Raw genomic sequence first — 23,886 nt, forward strand, 5'->3', positions numbered from 1 at the left:
TTTTCAGGCTGCAAAGAAGTTTGTTGATGGGAAGAAATCAATGGCAGCTAGCGGGAACTTGGGAAATACCCCTTTTGTTGATGAGTTGTAGTAGGAAACAAAACTGAGGCAGATTCAAAGTGGACTCTTCTCACTGTATGCCAATTATATTATACATAAGTTACAATCAACCTGTTTCTGAATTCAAATGTCAAGAATATGAATCTAGATAATTAACTTGTGGGCTTGCATATATTGAATAAAGTGCTGAGTTCATATGCTTAGTTTTTGTTAATATATTTATCTACTGAAAGTAAGGTCTGTATAAGTATGGAAACATTGAACATTATTGATTAAAAATATTTAAATATAGTGAAACAATGAGTTGGCCTTTAGGTGTGTGCCTTACAAAAACTACCAGAGATTAATAATAGGCTAACTACATTCTTGATGCAGATTAAATTTGTAATTGCCACAGTTAATATCCCAGTTATATATCCTTAACACATTCAAGAATAGTTGTTGGTAAAATTGCCATTTGCACCATATTACCTTAAGTAAATTATCAGACTTACCTTTAAAAGCTGAAAGCAATATACTGCAGCTCTAGCACTTGCCTGCTGTACCTTGATCACTGGACTCACCGAAGCAGCATGTTTAATGTTCCCTTCACAGGTAGGATTGATGGAGATTTTAGCAGGTTTTTTCTTAAGATCTGGAAGAGTGGCTTTGGATAGCAGCTATCATCTTAGAATCCAGATTTCCAAATATCCTAGGCAGTCAAGGCATGCTATGCTAAATCTTCAAATTACCTAATTTCAAAATCAATATTTTGAAAGTGAACCTTCAGCTGATAAAGTGCTTCAGAAAAATCCCATTTCTGAAGGTTTAAAATTGGATGTGACCATTCAGTTATTCCAAAATACTGGCAAACTCTTCAAGCCAAAATGCATCTGATATAGAGGAAGAAGATGATGTTGATTCGCTGTCGTGTGTTTCCATAGTCCAGTATGAAGATCTAATGCCATCAGTAGCAAAGTCAGAACTATACCATGCATCAGAATCTTTATGAATTATAATGTCACATCCAATATCAGCACCTACAGTAAATGTGTGTTTTTTTCTTTTAAATGCATGCCAAGTTTTCGAAATTGATGGCAATTCTTTGGTAGAATCATAACAAAATGATTGTGTAGTTTTGTATCTAAAACTTCCATCAGAGTCTCCATCTTCATAATCATCACTGCTTGTCCACGTGTCATCTTTTGTCTCACTGTCTTTACTTGAAATGCTAAAAATGTACAAGAGTTACGTAGCTTTAATTACAAGTTCTTTACTTGTGATAAGGGTGTCAAAATTGAAATATTTGATTTGTGCATTTTTGTGTGTGTATTCTTCTGCTTGGACTTAACATAATGCTACAACACCTGGGTTTTAAACAACAAAAGGGAATGTCAGCTTTCATTTTACTGAAAGATATTTAAATTATCCTTGTTTCATTCAGAATACTAAAGAATTTGACTTACTGACTTAGTTGCAACTAGGGCTGTCAAGTGATTAATCTGTTTAATCGCATGATTAAACAATAGAATACCACTTATTTAAATATTTTTGGATGTCTTCTACATTTTAAAATACATTGCTTTTAATTACAACACAGAATACAAAGTGTACAGTGCTCACTTTATTTTTTTATTACAAATATTCGCAGTTAAAATTCACTTAATATAAGTAGTGTAGTGCAATCTCTTTACCATGAAAGTTGAATTTACAGATGTAGAATTATGTACAAAAAATAACTGCAACTCAAAAATAAAACTAAGTAAAACTTTAGAGCTTACAAGTCCACTCAGTCCTACTTCTTGTTCAGCCAATCACTCAGACAAACAAGTTTAGTTACAATTTGCAGGAGCTAATGCTGCCCGTTTCTTGTTTACAACGAAAGTGAGAAAAGACGATCGTATGGCACTGTTTGTAGCCAGCGTTGCAAGATATTTACATGACAGCTGTGATAAAGATTCATATGTCCCTTCAGGCTTCAACCACCATTCCAGAGGACGTGCATCCATACTGATGACAAGTTCTGCTCAATAACGATCCATAGCAGAGCGGACCGATGCATGTTCATTTTCATCATCTGAGTCAGATGCCACCAGCACGAGGTTGATTTTCTTTTTTGGCGGTTTGGGTTCTGTAGTTTCTTCCACATTAGAGTGTTGCTCTTTTAAGACTTCTAAAAGCATGCTCTCAGATTTTGGACGGCGCTTCAGATACTTAAACGTGGGGTCAAGTATTGTAGCTATTTTTAGAAATCTCACATTAGTACATTCTTTGTGTTTTGGCAAATCTGCTGTGAAAGTGTTCTTAAAATGAACATGTTCTGGGTCATCATCCGAGACTGCTATAACATGAAATATAGCAGAATGCAGGTAAAATAGAGCAGGAAACATACAATTCTACACAAAGGAGTTCAGTCACAAATGTAATTAACACTTTTTTTTTAAACAAACATCAGCATGGAAGCATGTCTGCTGGAATGGTGGCCAAAACATTTGTATGCCCCTTCATGCATCAGACACATAAGCACCTTGCAAGGCCGGCTACAAAAGTGCCATGCGAATGCCTGTTCTCACTTTCTGGTGACATTGTAAATAAGAAGCGGGCAGCAGTATCTCCAGTAACTGTAAATAAAGTTACAGAGGGTCCTGTGGCACCTTTGAGACTAACAGAAGTACTGGGAGCATAAGCTTTCGTGGGTAAAAACCTCACTTCTTCAGATGCAAGTAATGGAAATCTCCAGAGGCAGGTATATATCAGTGTGGAGATAACGAGGTTAGTTCAATCAGGGAGGGTGAGGTGCTCTGCTAGCAGTTGAGGTGTGAACACCAAGGGAGGAGAAACTGTTTCTGTAGTTGGATAGCCATTCACAGTCTTTGTTTAATCCTGATCTGATGGTGTCAAATTTGCAAATGAACTGGAGCTAGGACTGAGTGGACTTGTAGGCTCTGAAGGTTTACATTGTTTTTGAGTGTGGTTATGTAACAAAAAGGACAGAGTAGGCCTGTTACTCAATGAGGGGGGAAAGACAATAATAGAATATGTGGAAATGGGAGAGGTGCGTAATGACTTCTTTGTTTCAGTTTTCACCAAGAAGATTGGTGGTGAGTGGACAGTTAACATAGTGAATGCCAGTGAAAATGAGGTAGGATCAGAACCTAAAATAGGGAAAGAACAAGTCAAAAATTACTTAGACAAGTTAGATGTCTTCAAATCACCAGGGTCTGATGAAATGCATCCTAGAATACTCAAGGAGCTGACTGAGGAGATATGAGCCATTAGCAATTATCTTTGAAAAGTCATAGAAGACAGGAGACACTCCAGAAGAATGAAAAAGGGCAAATATAGTGCCCATTGTGACAGACCCAGACCAGTGGGGTACAGGAGTCTGGTAGAGGGCAAATATACTGGTCACTGGATGAGTAGTTTTCTGTTCCCTGAGTGACCAGAGCAGGGGCTGCACTAGAGTAATCAGGAACCTGCTAGAACCAGGTAAGGCAGGCAGGCTAATTAGAATACCTGGAGCCAATTAAAAAGAAGCTGCTAGAATCAATTAAGGCAGGCTAATCAGGGCACCTGGGTTTTAAAAAGAGCTCACTTCAGTTTGTGGTGGGAGTGAGGAGCACAAGCGTTATCAGACACCAGGAGGAAGGTCCTGTGGTGAGAATAAGGAAGTTGTTTGGAGAAGGCCATGGGGAAGTAGCCCAGGGAGTTGTAGCTGTCATGCAGCTGTTACAGGAGGCACTATAGACAGCTGCAGTCCCCAGGGCCCTGGGCTGGAACCCGGAGTAGAGGGCGGGCCCAGGTTCCCCCCAAACCTCCCAATTGACCTGGACTGTGGGTTCTTCCAGAGGGGAAGGTCTCTGGGCTGTTCCCCAACCCACATGGTGAATCTCTGAGGCAAGAAAATCCACCAATAAGCGTAGGACCCACCAAGATAGAGGAGGAACTTTGTCACACCATCTATAAAAAGGGAAAGAAGGACAACCCAGGGAACTACAGACCAGTCAGCTTAACTTCTGTACCTGGAAAGATAATGGAGCAAATAATTAAACAATCAATTTGTAAACAACTAGAAGATAAGGTGTTAAATAATAGAATGGATTTGTCAAGAACAAATTGTGTCAAATCAACCTGATAGCTTTCTTTGACAGGTTAACAAGCCTTGTGGATAGGGAGGAAGCAGTAGATGTGGTATATCTTGACTTTAGTATGGCTTCTGATACTGTCTCACATGACCTTCTCATAAACAAACTTAGGGAAATACAACCTAGATGGAGCTACTATAAGGTGGGTGCATAACTGGTTGGAAAATCGTTCCCAGAGAGTAGTTATCAGTGATTCACAGTCATGCTGGAAGGGCATAACGAGTGGGGTCCTGCAGGGACTGGTTCTGGGTCCGGTTCTTTTCAATAATTTAGCTAATGGCATAGAGAGTACACTAAACTAGGAGGGCTTGCAAGTGCTTTGGAAGATAGGGTTAACATTCAAAATGATCTGGACAAACTGGAGAAATGGTCTGAAGTAAATAGGATGAAATTCAGTAAGGACAAATGCAAAGTACTCCACTTAGAAAGGACCAATCAGTTGCACACATACAAAATGGGAAGTGACTGCCTAAGAAGGAGTACTGCGGAAAGGGATCTGGGGGTCATAGTGGATCACAAGCTAAATATGAGTTAACAGTATAACACTGTTGCAAAAAAAGCAAACATCATTCTGGGATGTATTAGCAGGAGTATTGTAAGCAAAAAATGAGAAGTAATTCTTCCACTCTACTCCGCACTGATTAGGCCTCAACTGGGTATTGTGTCCAGTTCTGGGTGCCACATTTCAGGAAAGATGTGGACAAATTGGAGAAAGTTCAGAAAAGAGCAACAAAAATGTTTAAAGGTCTAGAAAACATGACCTATGAGGGAAGATTGAAAAAATTGGGTTTGTTTAGACTGGAGAAGAGAAGACTGAGAGGGGACATGATAAGTTTTCAAGTACATAAAAGGTTGTTATAAGGACCGGGGGGGGGGGGGGGGGGAATTGTTCTTTTTAACCTCTGCGCATAGGACAAGAAGCAATGGGCTTAAATTGCAGCAAGGGCGGTTTAGGTTGGACATTAGGAAAAACTTCCTAACTGTCAGAGTGGTTAAGCACTGGAATAAATTGCCTAGGGAGGGTGTGAAATCATCATTGTGGATTTTAAGAGTAGGTTGGACAAACACCTGTCAGGGATGGTCTAGATAATACTTATCTGAATGCAGGGGACTGGACTAGATGACCTCTCGAGGTCTGTTCCAGTTCTTTCAAAAAAAAATCTACATTTGTAAGTTACATTTTCACAATAAAGAGATTGCACTGCAGTACTTCTATGAGGTGAATTGAAAAATACTATTTTTTGCTTGTTTTTACAGTGCAAATATTTGTAATCAAAAATAAGTGTGAGCACTGTACACTTTATATTCTGTGTTTTAATAGAAATCAATATATTTGAAAATGTAGAAAAACATCCAAAAATATTTAATAAATTTCAATTGATATTCTATTGTTTAACAGTGCAGTTAATTTTTTTTTAGTTAATCATGTGAGTTAACTGCAATTAATCGACAGCCCTAGTTGATATATACGTTTAAAGAACTAGCTTTCCAGATAGCCCCCTTCTTATTCTTATTGCCTGAACTTCCTCCTTCATTATCACTCTTGTGCCCTAATCAGATGCTTTTGAATTTCCCATTCCCAGCTAACTTCTCCTCTGTAAGCTCCCTCATCTTCTTTCCTGTTCCTGAGCTTTAGTCTTCCCTCCTTACTAGAACATCTGTCCCCATGCCTTAGAAAAACTTTTACTGCCTAGTGTCCCTAGCATCGATTACTACTTGTTGTAGTGACGCTTATTTTTAGGAGATGAGAACTTATGACCTTTTTTAAAAAAGGGCCTCATAATACTTGTCTTTATAGAAACTGAACATAACACTACACAGCAATATAAACATTTCTAGAAAGGTCAACTAAGAGGTCATGAGGACTAAACATAGTAAGCCATGACCTTATTGTTAATACGGTTGAATGACTAGTGAGCCATTAAACTGTTTATTTGGTTACAGGTCTCTGGTTACCTGCATTTTGTAACATCATATAATAATCTAGGTGCTCAGCTGCTATAAATAGGTATAGCTGCATTTAAGTCAAGGAAGCTATGCCAACTTATGCAAGATGAGGTGCTCTCCCTTTGAGGATGGGAAAAGTCTGAAATAGAAATTTGGTGTTTTATCTTAGTACTTTTGAACAATGTATAGGCAACAAACGCTGGAAGACCTGTTGGCTTTTCCAGGGAGGTAAGTTTCTAGGTAGCTGCACTTCCTTCAAGATATTTCTAAGAGTAGGAGATGATTATATTGGAAAGAAGTACATTTTTAAAAGAACTCTACCTTTTATACTTGATTAGTAATGAAACTAAAACCAGACTGCTACCACATCATTGCCCTGTCTTCCTCAGTAGACTAGTATAATTAAACTCTATATTGTGAAAAAACCCATTAAAAATAGCATTTGTTTCTTACTCTGTCTTCACAGGAGGCTTTACTTCAGGAATTAATTCAAGTGCATTTTGCCAGTGCTGAGGTACTTCAACAAAATCTCTGTAAACCCTGATCTGTAGAACTGTTCCTATGGGAATATTGTGCAAAAGTTGCCAAAGCTCTCGCAGTGTCCACCCTAAAACGTTAGCGTGTCCAATTTTAATCAAAATATCACCTGCCAGGGGAAAAATTCAAGAGTATTCAGTATAAAAATCCCAACTCTATACAGTAACTCCTCACTTAAAGTCGTCCCAGTAAACGTTTCATTATTACGTTGCTGAGCAATTAGAGAACATTCTCGTGTAAAGTTGCACAATGCTCCCTTATAATGTTGTTTGGCATCCACCTGCATTGTCCACTGCTTGCAGAAAGAGCAGCCCATTGGAGCTAGCTGGTGGGGGCTTGGAACCAGGGTGGACCGCCCCTCCCCCCCCCCCCCATCAGCTCCCCGCTCCCCTAAGTTCACTGTGTGGCAGCTGCCCAGCAGGTTATCGATTACCAGGCAGTTCAGCTGTCCCTCCCCCCACTGCCTTGGAGCTGCTCCTGGGAGCCTCCTGCTTGCTGTGCAGACAGGGAAAAGAGGGGTGCTAATGTCAGGGTGTCCCCCCCCTAGTCCCCACTCCTTTATCCCATCTCCACAGAGCAGTGGAGGGACACAAGAGGGCTCAGGACGGAGGGAGTTTGCTGGCAGCAGCTGCTGTCGCAACTTGCTGATCGACTTAAAAAGGTAGTGTACTTAAAGTCGGGACAGCGTACTTAAAGGGGCAATGTGCATCTCTCTCATACACGGTGTGTGTGTGTCTCTGTCTCTCTCTGCCATGCTGTCTCCCCTCCCTCTGTTCGTGCTGCCTTGTAGAGTGTGAGGCTACATTAACAACAATGTGTTAACCCTTGAGGTCTCAGCTGAGTGCTAGTTCATCATTTAGCAATAAGGCATTCCCTGGGAAATATCCCACCCTTTTCCACCCTGACTTCACCACCTCAACCAAGCTTCACAATCATCACTGCTGTGTACAGTATTAAATTGCTTGTTTAAAACTTATACTATGTGTATATATATATATATAGAGAGAGAGAGAGAGAGAGAGAGAGAGAGAGAGTCTTTTATCTGGTGAAAAAAATTTCCCTGGAACCTAACTCTCCCTATGTACATTAATTCTTATCGGAAAATTGGATTCACTTAAACTAGCATTTTTCAGGAACATAACTACAATGTTAAGCGAGGAGTTAATATATATCTTCTGTTCACAGACCATAATTTAAAATGGCTGCATGAATTTGATACCCCTGATTAAATAGTACCCTTATTCTCCTTTTGTCAAACTGTCTTAAGATATTTTCACTTTAGTTAGAAATGTTAACTACAATCAGGCTATTACTCAGATGACTAAAGAACTATTACATTTGTTCCAAGAGGCAGCATATGATGACAATCCTAATTTATGGAGACATGAATTTATTGTTTTGAAAGTCTTATGTCAAGACTTCTGACAACATGAAGAACAATTATTTGTTAAAAGCTGTCAGCTGTGAAAGCACATCCAGTGTCCAGAAAGGAGAAATTTTATCTACAGTAAAAGTGTCATTTTCCCATTCCTGTGCCCAAGCAAATGTTCATTAGAATAGGAGAGGGTCTACCTTTAAAAAAATAAAATAAAATAAAAATCCCCATTTCAACAGAGGACCTCTCTTCATGAACTTCAGTTAGTGGGGTCCAAGAACCAGGAATAATAATAAAATAAAATATTGAAAGAAGTTCACAAGCCATAAGGACCAGGAGAACTGGAGGCTGCCAAGTTCAACTGCAGTAGTGAGATTACTGACATTTGCTGCACCCTGGTTCTCTTAGTATCCTCAAGGCATCAGGGCAGTAAGAGAGAAAAAAGGTGACTATGCTGAAACATCCAATTTTGTTCACTAAACCACTAGGCAATCCACCCTCTTTTGCCAAGGAAAGTATGGATAACCTAGTCTAGGGGAAACAAATGACCTAATACGTATCTTTTCCATTGTTAATTTTTATGACAACCTAAGCTGGGCTTTGAATGATTTCTTTTTTGATCTTTAATCCTTTCAGATTGCTTTATATTAATTATTTTATAGTAAAATATGTTTATAGATGCATGTGTAAGAAAACTGCACATTACAGTGCAGCTATGAAATATTAGTATGAAACACAAGTAAGAAATTTGTTTTGGTCTTGAATACTTAAAGTAGGATGCATAACACAATGTTCCAATCCCGTTTATATTATATATAAAAGTTTGTGCAATTTAGATATGCCTTTTTCTTAATCTAATTAGGAAATAGTCACCTCTATCAGCCAATTTTAATGAAATTAAGACAATAGGAATTTTAATATAAAACTGGACTGGCTTCATTTATCAGTTGGATATTTCTGTGACATGAGCCTGACTCTCATATTGCTTGTACCAGTTCTATGCCACTATAATTCCACTGATTTAAGTAATATTACTCCTGATTTACATCAGCATAAATTAGGTCAAAAGCAGGGCAACAAAGTATAAACTCTGGAATGGAACATACCTATGAAATTCTGAAGATTAGGGTTGTGGTATTTTTTTTTACCTGGTTTGAGTCTTCCATTCTTAGCTGCAGAGCCTTTCTCAACCAGACTTGTCATCTGGAGATATGGTCCATTCTGAATTACTATAAGACCTAATCCTTGTTCTCCCATCTTAATATTGGTCTTTAATGTAGCACTCAAAGTATGTTCAGAGATCTTTTCCAGTGCCGGAAACTGCCCTTTGGAAAGTGAGCGGGACATTTTAATACTTGAAATTATGATATTGTGATTTTCTTACTCCACCATCACAAGCCCTAATTCAGCAAAACAAGTAAGCAAGTACTTAAATCCATTCCATCAGCAAAGCACTTTAGTCTCACATGCTTAAAGTTCAACATATGCTTAAGTGCTTTTCTGAATAGGGTGGGCTGCTGAACTGGTGCCAGAAAACACACCTATGTAAAAGTTACATTGTGTATTCCATAAATGATCTAAAAAGAAATATTTCTAAAATAGCTTTTTCTCAACACACTCAGAAGCCTGTTTCTAAAAGTTCACACACTGTATTGAGAAAAACAAACAAATATTGCTTACATTGTATATTACTTTAGATTCATTTTAAATGGCTGTATGCATTCAGGGAAGGAAGAGAACAAGGTAGAGAAATAACAGCACAGCGAGGCCACCAACTGTTAGAGCTTTCAAGAAAGCTGAAAATTCATATGAGAAAATTAATTTCCTGTGTCAATATTTTTGGATAAGATTCATATCCAAATTGCCAGCGGATGGGTTTTACACACTCCTGCTTGCATGAAGGAAGGGACTGGTGCTTGGCAAATGTATTTCATTTCTTTAGATGCTATACCCTGGGCATTCACTATCCATTAAAATGTGTAATATAAATAGTACACAATAAAGGACAGCTCATTCTAACTCGACTTCACCAGCGAACATAATGAAGATCACAAAATGAATCCTCCAACCTTCAGCTTGCCTCTGGACCAAAAGCCTGGAAAAATGATGAGATTGCAGCAAAAGTATATTAAAACAAGCTTTCTGTTTTAAGAAGATGTAAGCTTTGGGCTTCTGTGGCAGAAATACTACTCCTACTTTAAACTTACGCAGCACTTTCTCTCCAATGATTTCAAAGCACTTTATGAAAGTACCTAAGGATTACCACCATTTTATAGATGGAGGAGGGTAAAGCACAGAAAGATTAAAGGCATAATTTAAAATCCACTGAAGTCAATAGGAGTCTATTCATTGACTTCAGTGGGCTTGTGATCAGGCCTGAAGGGTATGTCTACACCTCAGCTGGGAGATTGCTTCCCAGCCTGGGTAGACAGACTCACATTAGCTCCACTTGAACTAACACACTAAAATTAATGTTGACATTGTGGCACAGGGTAGCTCTCCAAGTATGAGTCCAACTAGCTCAGGTGGCTAATCTGTGCCGCCACCCATGCCACAATGTCCGCACTGCAATTTTAGTGCGCTATTTCAAGCAGAACTAGCTTATGTCTGTATACTGACGCACGGAGACATACTCCCAGTTAGTGTAAATATACCCTAAGTGATTTGCCCAAAATCATAGAATATCAGGGTTGGAAGGGACCTCAGGAGGTCATCTAGTCCAACCTCCTGCTCAAAGCAGGACCAATCCCCAGGCAGATTTTTGCCCCAGATCCCTAAATGGTCCCCTCAAGGATTGAACTCACAACCCAAATCACATAGAAAGTCTGTACTATAATGAGGATTAGAATCCAAGTTTCCTGATTTCTGGCTCTGTATTCACTACACTAGATTACCCTGCAGCACATGACAGGAAAAATAAAAGCATAAAATAAGAGAGGGCCTGAGCCAAAGCCCATTGAAATGAATGGAAAGACCTCCCCATTGACTCCAATGGGCTTTGGATCACGCTCTTGATTCTATCCTCACCTGATATTGACCCATTTCCATAATCTCCAGGGAAAGTGTCTGGATTTCTTTTTTGTTCTGTAGGGAGAGAAAATCGGAAACTTTACAAACCTTACCCTGCAGCACCCCTACATTACTCATAAAGCTCTGCAAGGCCAACCCTAAATTCTGCAGGTCTTCTGAATGAAGTAATATCCAGCTCTCTTCCCCTGAAGTGACATTCTCTCCTCTGGCCATCTGCCCTGTATCCCACTGCAGATTTTATGAGAATGCAATATGTATCAAACTACTCAACCGTCCACCCCTCCAAAAGAAGAGGTGTCTCTGGATGCTGAGACGTGGGGTGACAAAGGTCTAGGAAGGAGGCAAGTAATCTGGTCATAGGTATAGTGGTAACAAGAGGATGCCCAAAGCTTGGAACCCCTTCAAATGCAGAGTTTGGGGCTTTTCCTGAAGTACTGGGGTGATGGTGGGAAGATGGGAGAACAGGAAAGGACGCAACAGGTTGGGAGGGAATTAAAACTCATTTGGTTTCATTTTCACCGGCTGGTGTATCAGAAGCTTCTGCCCCTTCCATGGATCCCAGACTATAAGAGAAAATCAAATGGACAAATGTCTCAGGCGTGTCTCTTTGAAAGCAGTTGTCTCCCCATGGTGGCCTGTGGGGGGAAGAACAGAGCAGCAGGTGAGGAGGAGTTTTCAAACACCCAGTAACTGTTTAGAATCCTAGGGCAGTCAGGTTCTGAGTCTCCCACAGTCCCCAGCTACTGGAGACCATAAAAGCCTCACCATGCAGTAGACACACACAGACGCGCTGGCCAGGATTCAAGCTTTCAATATTCCCTTGCTTGGTGACAGATGTGGGGGAAGTTTTCGGTTTGGCTAGGCATGTGTTGCTGATTGCTATATTGGCTGGATTATTTCAGTCTAGCACAGCAACTTTGCCAATGGCTGCAGTTCAGACTCTCTTTCTAAAGCTCCAATCCTGCCTCAACTCTTATGCGCATATGAGCCACACAGAGTGTCACTTCTGTACCACATTGTTGAATCTTCACATATCCTTAGGCATGTATTCTTCTTTCAATAATCCTCAATTCAACAATAATAGTCCATTATGATAATTTGTGACCTAAGAAAAGACAGTACTGGGACACAATTTATCTTAAAGATTGCCGAATCACATTGTTAATACATCATTTTAAATCCTTAGCTCTCCCATCTCTGCCACATACCAACTATCCCTACTCAGAAGGAACAATTCCAGGTTTTTTTTTTTCAACTAATATATTACTATTTTCAATCCCTCTTAAATATCTGTCCAGAGCAGGATGTTTCAACAGAAGCTGAAGATAGATCCTATCCTCCTACCCTGGTCTGAAAAAAAAACAGCAGAAAACAAAACAAACAACCCCCTGCCCCCAATTTATTGCTTTTGAATGCTGTTTAGATGTTTTTAGTAGTATCTTCTTTGTTATTGCTTGCTACCTCCCATCTGGCAAGTGACTTGAGCACAGATGATTGCTATTATTTTTTGGTAGCATAGGAGATTCACATAATAGGCAACTGGATAACCACCTGCTTGGAGTTCGTCTGCCAGCTATACTTTGTTTAGGCCAGGATTATGGCTTCTCTGTAAAGCTGAGTAGGCATTGGCAGGAAGAGGTATTGCTAGTATTTTCAGCATTTTTTAAAGCTACCTGTGGATTTTGGGCTGCTAGACTTTAGAATTTACAATAGCAATAAGCGTACAACATTCTCACATCACTGGGAGCAAGACTAAGGCACAGAGTTATAATTTTGATAACCAGTAGGACCAAGGGTGGGATGAATGCTCAGTTGTTCCAAGCATTCTCTTTTAGATGGAGTTACTTACTGGAAAAATCATGTAATCAATAGTCACTGTATTTGGATTAGTTTTCCAGATAAGGTTAATTAGATTTGCTTCCAGACACCTACTAATACAGATAATAATAATTAGCACTTTGATAGCGTTTTACATTTTCAAAGTGCTACAGAAACATAATCAATCCTGACAATGTCCCAATTTTTATCCTTATTTTGCACATGTTGCAACTGTAACACTTCGAAATTAAGCAACTTGCCCAACGTCACAAACTTTGATAGTGGTCAAAACCTGAATTAGAACCCAGGAGAAAGGGTGGTGGTGTGATTAAAGCACTGGTCTGTGATTCAGCAGATCAGAGTTTGATTTCTGACTTTTCTATTGCCTTCCTATACAACTTGAGCAAGTCACTTACTCTAGTCTCTCTGCACTTTGATTCCCCATGCATAAAATAAAGACAATATTTCTCTTACTTCATAAGGGTGTTGTGAGGATGTCTATTAATGTTGTGAAGTGCTCACATACTACAGTAATGGAGGTCATATAGGTAGACAGACATATAGATTTTCTATCTCATGAGTCAGTAGCTGTGGTAGATCAAAGCTCAATCCCCCCTAGACCACACTGCCTTCAGTTAAGAAGTACTTAACACTTTCAGGACATTACTGCACAGTGGAGCAAGCCAGGCAACAGTGCCTTGATATTTACATATTTAGGATGCCTCCAATTCTTTGATCATTGGGTACCAATCTCCACAGCCAAGCTTAAAGGATTATGACATGCCTGCTGACAGTGGGGAGCAAAAGGGGCAATTGCCCAGAGGCCCGGGCGATTTAAAAGGGCCTGGGGGCACCCAGCCACCACCACCGGCAGCGCAGCAGGGCTAAGGCAGGCTTCCTGCCCGCCCTCACTCCACACCGCTCCCAGAAGCGGCCAGAATGGCCCTACGGCCCTTGGAGGGGAGGGCAGGGGGTCTCCATGTGCTACCCCTGCCTCGAGCACCAACTCCGCGGCTCCGATTGGCCGGGCAGCAGCGTGCAGAGATGGAGGTCCCCCGCCTAGGAGCCGCTTCCAGAGGGGTTTGCCGGTTGCTTTCGGGAGCTGCCCGAGGTAAGCGCCAAACTCCTGACCCTACTCCTGCACCCCAACCCCCGCCTAGAGATAACACCCCACAACCAAACTCCCTCCCAGAGCCCACACCCCGCACTCCCTCCTGCGCCCAAACTCTCTCCCAGAGCCTACACCTCCTCCTGCAGCCCAACCCTCTGCCCCAGTCTGGTGAGAGTGAGTGAGGGTAGGGGAGAGTGAGCAACAGAGGGAGGGGGGATAATGTGAGAAGGGGCAGGGTAGGGGTGTGGCCTCAGGGAAGGGGCAGAGCAGGGGTGGGGCAAGGGTCTTTGGGTTTGTGCAATTAGACAGTTGGCAACCCTACTGGGCAGGCATGTGGAAACCCTGGCTGTGCCAGAAGAACACGCCCAGCAGCGCAGCCGGCAGCTCACTGGGCACCAGCCAGCGCAGGTGCAGCACCACCCAAATGTCAGGTGGATCACGGTCGCGCAGGCGCAGCTTGTGCATGCATGAGAGCCCCTTGACTGTTCTGCCCTGGGGCTGGAAATTGCCCTGCAGGCCTGGATTATGGGGTGCACTGCCTTCATTTCTGCAGCAAATGCCCCAGACCCCCACCCCAAAGGGAGGAACTTGCCCCCTTCAGCACGAGGCCTTCACTCCCAAAACAGGAGGGAGTCTCCCCACCCCAAAATGAGAGACTCTCCCCCCAAAACAGGGAGTTTCCCCACACAAATAAGAGCCCCCCCAAAAAAACCCTGTGGAATTCTTCCCTCCCCAAATACAAGCCCCCTTCTAAGAAAGCCGCCTTCCAAACGAGAGCCCTCCCCGCACCAAAACTCCTCCATTCCCCAGCATGAATGGACTCTCCCTGCTCCAGCCCCATAATCCCGCCCCTCCTGTGCTACACCACTGGGGGGGAGAGGGGGAGGCAGCCCGGCTCCTAAGGGCTGACAGCACCTCTTAGAAAGGCCCCGCCCCTACCTGCCCCAATACCCGTTAGAAACACCTCGTCCCCCCTCTCCATGTCTACCCACCCCTTGCAGAAGCCCTGTCCCTCACTTGATCCCCGCCCCGCCCATTTTCAAAAGCCGCGCCCACTACACTATCCGCTCCGCCCCTCCCCCCTAGAGAAGGCTGGTCTAGTCTCATGGGATCCCCGCCCCGTCTCCGTGGAGGCTCCGCCCCCTCATGGAAGCCCTGCCCCGTCTGGGGAAAATGTGAAGGAGAGTGGGTTTCACTTCCGGAGCACCTTGTCCCCACCCCCGGGTTCACTTCCGGTGTTGTCGGGAAAGGGGGGTCCCCGTTCTTGGTACTGCTGCCGGAGGGAGGGTGGGAGTTGAGGTCTCATGGAGCCGTAGCTGTGAGGAGTCCCCGGCCCGGGCCCGGTGTGGGAGCCGGGCGGAGGCTGGACACGGGAGCCCCCGGAGCCGGAGGAGATGGACAAACTGACCATCATCTCAGGATGCCTCTTTCTGGCCGCCGACATCTTCGCCATCGCGAGCCTGGCGAACCCGGACTGGATCAACACCGGGGAGTCCGCGGGTGAGAGGCTGAGCGGGCCTGGAGCGGATCAACAGCGAGGGGTCAGGGGGGAGGAGTGGATCAAAGCCAGGGCTCCGGGGGGGTGGTGAGGGGGCCCGGACTGGGTAAGCAGCAGGTGAAGGGGGCTGGGGGAGCTGGATCGTTCCTTACTGGGGAGCCTGTGGGTGAGGGGGCTGGGGGACTCCGGCTGGAACTGGGAACATGCGGCGGGAGCGGGCGCAGGGCCACTGGGAGTGGGTCAGCACCACAGAGCCTATGGCTGGGAGGCGACGGGCACAGCCTGAATTGACACCAGGAGCCTTCGGATGAGGAAGCTGAGGGACGGGGACTAAGTCACAGGGAGCAGTCAAGGTGGAGTGGTGGGGACCCTGCTTAAATGAATGTGTGTGGGGAGTTCCCAGGTGAAGGAGGATGGTAGTTCTGAGTATTGGCAAAACCTGGACTAGATAATCTTTGGGGAGTCAGAGATGAGAGGGGCTTGGACTGAGGGGTACTGCAGAGTCTGAGCTGAGAAGTTGATACTCTAGCTGGTCGGGACAGGATATATTCTGGTGGAAATCTATAGAAGGGCTCGAGGGACATGGGGCAGGTGAGTCTGGCCAACACGGGTCTGGATCAATGGGAGTAATCTATGGATTGGGTGAGCTATTCTGTGAGAGGAAACTCTGCAGGTGAGAGATTCTAGGTCACTGCCTGGTCAATTTGAACTGGATCAGTATTGGGGGAAATATGTGTGCGTAGCTAGGCAACCATATTGGATTAAAAATGGTGAGAGATGTGGACAAGAAGACAGTTTGGTTTGGATCAGTGCTGGAATATCTCGTGATGAGATCTGAAGTGGGATCAATCCTGGGTAGTCCACAATAAGAGAGTGCAGATTGTTCAGCCTCACCAGCCCAGACTGGATCAAGACCAGGTTGTGGAGTCACAGAGAATACCAGCCTGGCTGAATTGGACTGGAGTAATAACAGTAAGTTCACACTGAGAAAACCCTGGGATAAGGGGCAAGATGGAGCCTGATCTGTCAACTCAGTCAGAACATAAGAATGGCCATACTGGTTCTGACCAGTGGTCCATCAAGCCCAGTATTCTGTCTTCCAAAAGTGGCCTGTGCCAGATGCTTCAGAGGGAGTGAACAGAAAAGGTCAGTGTATTGAGAGATTCATACCCTGTCCTCCAGTACCAGCTTCTAGCAGTCACAGATTTAGGGACACCCGGAGCATGGGGTTGCATCCCTGATCATCTTTGCTAATAGCTATTGATGAACCAGTCCTCCACGAACTTATCTAATTCACTTTGAACCCACTTATACTTTTGGCCTTCACAAGATCCCATGGCAACAGGTTCCACAAGTTGACTGTGCATTGTATGAAGAAGTACTTCCTTATGTTTGGTTTAATCCTGCTGTTTATTAATTTAATTGGGTGACCCCTGGTTCATGTTTTATGTGAAGGGGTAAATAACATTTCCTTATTCACTTTCTCCACACCATTCATGATTTTATAGACCTCTATCATATCCCCCATCATTTGTCTCTTTTCCAAGCTGAACAGTCCCAGTCTTTTTAATCTCTCTTTATGTGGAAGCTGTTCCCAACCCTTAATCATTTTTGTTGCACTTCTCTCTGCTTTTTCCCATTCTAATATATCTTTTTTTGAAATTGGGCAACCAGAACTGCATACAGTAGTCAAGCTATGGGTGTATCGTGGATTTATATAAAGGCATTATGATATTCTCTGTCTTATTATCTATCCTTTTCCTAATGGTTCCCAACATTCTGCTAGCTTTTTTGACTTCTGCACATTTATCAGATGTTTTCAGAGAACTATCCATGATGACTCCAAGATCTCTTTCTTGAGTGGTAACAGTTAATGTAGACCCCATCATTTTGTATGTATAATTGGGATTATGTTTTCCAACGTTCATTACTGTGCATTTATCAATGATGAATTTCATTTGCCATTTTCTTGCCCAGTCACATAGTTTTGTGAGATCCGTTTGTAACTCTTTGCAGTCTGCTTTGGACTTAACTACTCTGAGTAATTTTGTATTGTCTGCAAACTTTCCCACCTCACTGTTTACCCTTTTTTCCAGATCATTTATGGATAACTTTGAACAGCTCTGGTCCCAGTACAGCTTCTTGGGGGATTCTGCTATTTATCTCTATCTACTATAAAAACTGACCACTTATTCCTAGCTATTGTATCTTTTCCCTAGTTACTGATCCATGAGAGCAGTCATGGGATAAGGTCCTTACTTTGCTTAAGAGCCTTTGGTGAGGAACCTTGTCAAAGGCTTTCTGAAAGACCAAATACACTATGTCCACTGGATCACCTCTGTCCACATGTTTGTTGACAGCTTCAAATAATTCTGATACATTGGTGAGGCATGACTTCCCCTTACAAAAGCTGTGTTGACTCTTCCCAACTTATCGTGTTCATCTACAGTTTCAACTAATTTGTCTAGTACTGAAGTCAGGCTTACTGGCCTGTAATTGCCAAGATTGCCTCTGTAGCCTTTTTTAAAAATTAGTGTCACATTAGCTATCCACCAGTCATCTGGTACAGATGCTGATTTAAGTGACAGATTGTATACCACAAAAACAACACAGTTAGTAGTTTCATATTTGAGTTCCTTCAAAACTCTTGGCTGAATACTATCTGGTCCTGGTGATTTATTATTGTTTAAATTAATGTTCTGATCTAATGCTTCTGTGCTGAACTTTGCTGCCATCCTATCTATGATCAGGGGTGGCTGCTGGTTCAGAGATGTTGCTGCATAATGCATAGCGCAGGGACAGCTGGACAGCAGTTTTTAGAAGAAAAGAGGATTTAGAATAGGTTACTATCAGCTTCTGTGTTATAAGTTTGTGCTGAGATTCTCTTTTGATTTTCCCCCTGCCCCCACACAACTTTCACATCTTCACTGCTTGATGTTTAGGCCCTGCCAGAGGGTTTAAATAAACTCATTGAAATGTAGACTATTAATGAACAGTGGTGGTTCATAGATTTCTAATTTTGGTGTAGCAAAGCAATTAGAAACAAGTCAGCTTTTAGGGGTTGATTAATGTTTAGCCACAGGAGTGCCCAGTCATTCAATATGGGAGTTGGGGCGGCGTTTTAGGTACCCCAGTCTATTGTTATGGAAACTTTTTGCCCCTTGCTAATGGCACTGAGGAAAACAATAGGGCATTTCCCCCTTCCAGAGTTAAGCATGCAAGGACCTCCTAGCTGACTACATCACTTTTCCTATAGCTAGTTGTGATTATCTCCCTTATGCCTTGTCTGCGGGTCAGTTGTCTTCTGTTATAACTCTGCTACTACGCGGAACTCTAGGTAGTGAGCCATTGTGCAGGGATTTTTAAATCTAATAAAGTTGAATATGTTTAAAATATGTAGATATGATTTTCTTTTGTAAATCACCGCTCATGTTGTTCTATCACACAGACCTGGAAGGGCTCAACAGGCTTCTGTTTGTTTCCTATCACACTGGACCCATGTGCTCTTAAGCTTTCCTTGATCTGAGTAGACTGCAGCCCTGTCTTTTTCTTTTGCTTCTCTGACATGCTTCCTTGATACAGGCTCTGTCTGTTACCCCTTCATGGAGATGGTGCCCCAAGGCCCTGCCGGCTTAGGCCTCCAGGAATAGTGCTCCCAAATAGCTTAAGCATACCCTTTCCCAGAGGTCCAACCTTGTGGGTGCTCTTCAGGGACACATGGTAGTAGGGGGCAGGGTGGATGAGAAACAGACACAGACTTTGTAAGGGATCCCAAAACCCAATCATACTACTTTAGATAGCACAAAAGATATACAGACCTAGGCAAAACAATAAAACATCTATGTGCCTTTCCTTGTCTCAGTTTTCTCACTGCTTTTAGGTGTTCTTTGGACTCAGGTCAGATTCGTCTAAGGCAATGGTTCTCAACCAGGGGTATGCAGAGATCTTCCAGGGGGTACATCAACTCATCTAGATATTTGCCTAGTTTTACCACAGTCTACATAAAAAGCACTAGCAAAATCAGTACAAACTAAAATTTCATAAATTTCTTTTTTATACTGCTCTATATACTAGACACTGAAATATAAATACAATATTTATATTCCAATTGCTCTATTTTTGTAATATGGTAAAATTATAATTTTCCAGTAATAGTGTGCTGTGACACTTGAATTTTTATGTCTGATTTCGTAAGCAAGTAGTTCTTAAGTGAGGTGAAACTTGGGAGTAAGCAAGACAAATCAGCCTCCTGAAAGGGGTACAGTAGTCTGGAAAGGTTGAGAACCACTGCTCTAAGGAGTCTAGGAACAGCCCCCTCCTGCACATGGCTTCTCCTAATCACCCAGTTGCCTTCTTCCTCTGCTGCTTTCACAGTTAAACAGGATCCCCTGCTATGAAAGCCTGCCCCTCTCTCCTTCTTCCTCTTCCTTGCTCTGTGAGTTCCTTGAGTTTATAAGGGCTTGTCTGCATGGTGAGTTGCTGCGCAGCAAGCCAGAGTGTGATGCTACAGCACACCAGCTTGCTGTGCAGTAACTCACTGTATAGACATGACTATGGTGGCGTGTGGCTTAGTGTGCTACTACTTCAGAGTGTAGTATGCCAAGCCATGCTCTGGGACTTTCACTGCGCTGTAGCAATTTTATGGCAAATTACTGTGTGGCAACCTGGTGTGCTGAAGATTCACACCTTGTCTTGTGCAGTAACTTGCATGTAAATAAGCCCTTAGTCCTGTTACTAACACCTACTTCGTTTGTTCTGCTGCTGTAGAAATTTTGCTGCTACAAACCCCAGCCCACTTCATGGAATCTGGAGAAAACTGGCTTCCACCAGACTTTAGCCATCTCGTTCTCTCTGGGGCAGGTCTGCTCACTAGTAGGAGGCCCTTAGTTACTGTCTCTTTCAAAGGCAGACTTTGGACAGGGAACATGAGTTAAGAATATGGTAAATGGCTTAAGTATACAGAGTTCATAATATCAAACAAGTTCCTTAATTGCACATACACAGATTCCCTCAAATTGTCACCTCATCACTTTCTGTAGGACCTAAAAATGTTTTCACTTTCTCTGCTCCTGTGGAAACAGGATAACAGACACTGCTTCCAAACTATTCTGAAAACACAAATAAGCAAAGATCATGTGGATATAAAGGTGCTGCATACAGTACACTAAAACTCTTGTTAAAGAAACAAGCTTTATCACATCTCTATATAATGTAAAAATCAGTACTTGAACTGTTCTGCTGGGCAGTCATTAAATATTAGTTATATCACTGTTTATTACTTAGGGATCAGATGCCATTTCCATTCTAAATCTCCTTTTAGAGGTGCAAGTAAAACAGTCTTCATTAAGCGAAAGTTTGGCAAACCTTAGGAGTGCATGGATTTTTCTAACGCACTAAACCATTCAAGTAACGTTTTGACAGACTGAGATTTCTTTTGTCTGGTGGTGCCAAAGAAGCTGCTGCGTAGATACAATCTTAAAAGAAAGCAGTTAGTCTTTTCCTAATAAGAACGTTTCGTAGATTTGGATCAACATGAAAAACAATGTATTGTTACAATGTAAAACTTTATTTTTAAAATATTTTTTTGTACTAAAAGAATAAAACATTCCAAAATAAGCATTTCATCTAAACTGATAGCGTAAGGGAAAAAAGAACTAAGGTGCCCATTATATCAAGGACTTATTGGGCTTAGTGCTGCACCTAGTACTTTTTAAGCACTATAATTACACCTGGAGGAATTTTACACCACTGCGCATGCACAGAATTTATGGCCCCCACAAATTTCTTTACTTTCCCACAGAAAAATGACTTTCTGACAGGGAAGCAAAGGGAAGCCACAAGAGCGGTCATGCGACCCTCCTCAGCAGTATGTTTCGGGTGCCCAGGGCAGCCAGCAGAGAGGTAAATCACTATGGGGCAGGTGGCGGGACTGGGGAAGACCCAGCTGGTGGCTCCTACCCTGTGCTGGGCTTAGCTGCTAGTCCCGGCTGGGCTGGGGAGGACGGGACTTCATTTTCCCCTGCATGGCATCCAGGGTTATGTCAGATCCACCCCAGATTTCTCCCACGGCTGTAAGAAGCTCTGCAAACTCCCCTCCCCTGCCCCCCACGCTTCCTCACCCATCACTCCTCAGCTGCAGGGGGAAGGATCGTTGTACAGGGAGCTGTTCCTCCATCTGCCCAACCTCCATGCATCCAGACCCCCCCTCATACCCAGACCCTCCCGATGAGCCTCCCCCTCCCCCCCTGCACTCAGAACCCCCCCGACAAGTCTCACTTCCCCTGCACCTGGACCACCCTGATGAGCCACCTGCACCCAGATCCCCACCATACTGAGCCTCACTTCCCCAGCATCTGGACCCCACCACTGAGTCCCCCATACCCTGATACACACACCCCTGCTGAGCCACAACCACCTTCACCTGGACCCCCCTGCAGAGTCCCATCACCATTGCACCCAGAACCCCCCAACAAGGCCCCGTGCATCCAGATTTCTCCCCCCCCCCCGTCCTTCCCCCGCACCCATGTCAGGGTTGGGTGCAGGTCACCGCTGAGTCTGTGTCTGGGGGAGAAGCTGCACAATGATCTCCCACCTCTGTTTTAGGGCGCTGTAAGGCATAGATGTGATGGAAAGCATTCATTATTTGCTTGTTTGAATTTCTGGGGTTTGGGCATAGAGGAAGGACTGTTTTCTACATAGGCAGACTGTCTTAAAGGTAGATACCTGTTTCAGCCTAGTTATTTGACATAGCTAGAGGATGTATGAGAGCTCTGATCATCCTTTTCTGTTTACTCTTTAGTGGAGACAGTATTCATGTTTTTAAAGTAGCAATATATTTATTGCTGGCACACAAGGGTGCAAAATGTTGTTCCTGTATTTCCAGCATCTTTGTTAAACTATTCAAACTCTAGTTGGTTTTACAGAATCTGACATCAGGCCATCATTTTTCATTGAACACAGATCTAGAAGCCAGTAACTTGAGTTGTTACTCCAGCATTATTTTTAAAGTGCCATAAAGTACTAGTTTGCTTTATTTACCTGTTCACCAGTCAAATAAGTGGATTTTTCACTTTAGAAGAATCTAGCTACTATTGATACAATATGGTACGGATTAGAGCCTTTCTGATTCTAACAAGTGATTCATTTAGATATATAGTTATTAAAAGTAAAGCTCTTGCTTAATATGTGCCATACAGCTAGGATTCTCTATCAGCAAGGTGGATAAAAATCAATGGTTTAAAAAAAAATCGTTTTTTAATTTAAATTGGATTTTTTTATTTAAATTGGATTTTTTTGATAAAATGTTTTTTCCCTCAAAAAGCATCTAAAGATAGATACATTATAGCTCAAAGGTATCTCATCGTGGAATAGGGATTCTAATTCTATAGTATGAGACAATATATTCATGTAATGTTTAAGAAAAGTTTTGTAAACGAGTTCCAATAGTTCATGAATTAGGGACCCAATTTTATGGAGTTCCAGGGGCTTCTGTATGGAATATTTAGATTAATCTTTCTATCTACCCAATGGGACTCAGTGCTCAGTCTAGACAGGGATTCCCAAACGTGGTTCACAGCTTGTTCGGGGTAAGCCCCTGGCGGGCCGCGAGACCCTTTGTTTACTTGAGCGTCCACAGGTACAGCCGCTCGCAGCTCCCAGTGGCTGCAGTTCGCTGTTCCTGGCCAATAGGAGCTGTGGGAATGTGATTTTAAAAAACTTGAATGTTTAACTAAATTCAAAAATTCATATGCTTGTTTTGTTAAAATATTATATGTTTGCTGTTGAAGAAAAAAATCCAGAATACATAACGTTGTTGTTTTAGTTAAATAACACAATTTAAATGTCTGTCTGGTGATGTTCTCCTCCTAATACAGCATGGCAAGAAAATCCTCCAAATATTAATGATTAACGTGTTGAATTGGAGATAGTTCACCTCCCAATGACTTTATAAATATCTGCTTCAATTATCTTTGGTAAATGAAATAACCAAACAATCATTCATTTTCTGATATAGCTGTAAAACTAATCTGAAAAGTTTTCAAAATAAATCACTTTAAAAACGTATAGTTTGTACCTTCTAAAAATGAAACCTACATCTATCTCTGAGTTGTGAAGAATATGTATTAAGGGTATAACAACCAACAAGAATGCACTTTTATGTAGAAATTCATGATTAAATCGAGTCTTCCTGACTTTAAATCAATATGATTTAAATCAAATTCATCCTGACTATCAGTAATGTGCAAAATGGAATCCTGTTAATGACTTTTATGGCTTATTAAAAACACTTGTACTGTTTCATATTCAGTCAGTGCTCACATATGAATAGCATTACATAAACTCAATTTGTATTTTTGCCAAAGTAAATATCAGTAGGTCAAACTTC

The 23,886-nt window shown here is 42.4% G+C and overlaps 3 protein-coding genes across 7 annotated transcripts in view; 2 read left to right on the top strand and 1 right to left on the bottom strand.

Annotated features, from left to right (window-relative positions):
• LOC101935204 (cytochrome b-c1 complex subunit 2, mitochondrial) overlaps nt 1-1,357 on the top strand; it is a 20,736-nt gene extending 19,379 nt beyond the window's left edge. For all 4 annotated transcript variants that reach the window (XM_042853208.2, XM_024102409.3, XM_042853209.2 and 1 more), the window contains exon 14: nt 8-1,357. In XM_042853208.2, coding sequence (XP_042709142.1) covers nt 8-91 — 84 coding nt within the window. In that variant the 3' untranslated portion in view covers nt 92-1,357. The remainder of the gene's footprint in view (nt 1-7) is intronic.
• PDZD9 (PDZ domain containing 9) lies at nt 822-11,703 on the bottom strand. Its single transcript, XM_065560401.1, has 5 exons — nt 11,593-11,703; nt 11,071-11,127; nt 9,192-9,368; nt 6,585-6,777; nt 822-1,282 (listed from the first exon to the last, which is right to left on the bottom strand). The coding sequence occupies exons 1-5, from the start codon at nt 11,624-11,626 to the stop codon at nt 892-894; spliced, it is 852 nt and encodes a 283-aa protein (XP_065416473.1). The 5' UTR covers nt 11,627-11,703; the 3' UTR covers nt 822-891.
• A 3,456-nt stretch (nt 11,704-15,159) lies between these two features.
• The window catches only part of MOSMO (modulator of smoothened), a 55,747-nt gene continuing 47,020 nt past the window's right edge, over nt 15,160-23,886 (top strand). The window contains exon 1 of one of the 2 annotated variants that reach the window (XM_005304731.5): nt 15,160-15,502. In XM_005304731.5, coding sequence (XP_005304788.1) covers nt 15,397-15,502 — 106 coding nt within the window. In that variant the 5' untranslated portion in view covers nt 15,160-15,396. The remainder of the gene's footprint in view (nt 15,503-23,886) is intronic. The other variant, XM_024102313.3, reaches the window with a different exon arrangement.

The sequence above is a fragment of the Chrysemys picta genome, chromosome 10, assembly GCF_011386835.1.
Source record: "Chrysemys picta bellii isolate R12L10 chromosome 10, ASM1138683v2, whole genome shotgun sequence".
NCBI classification, from domain to species: Eukaryota; Metazoa; Chordata; order Testudines; family Emydidae; genus Chrysemys; species Chrysemys picta.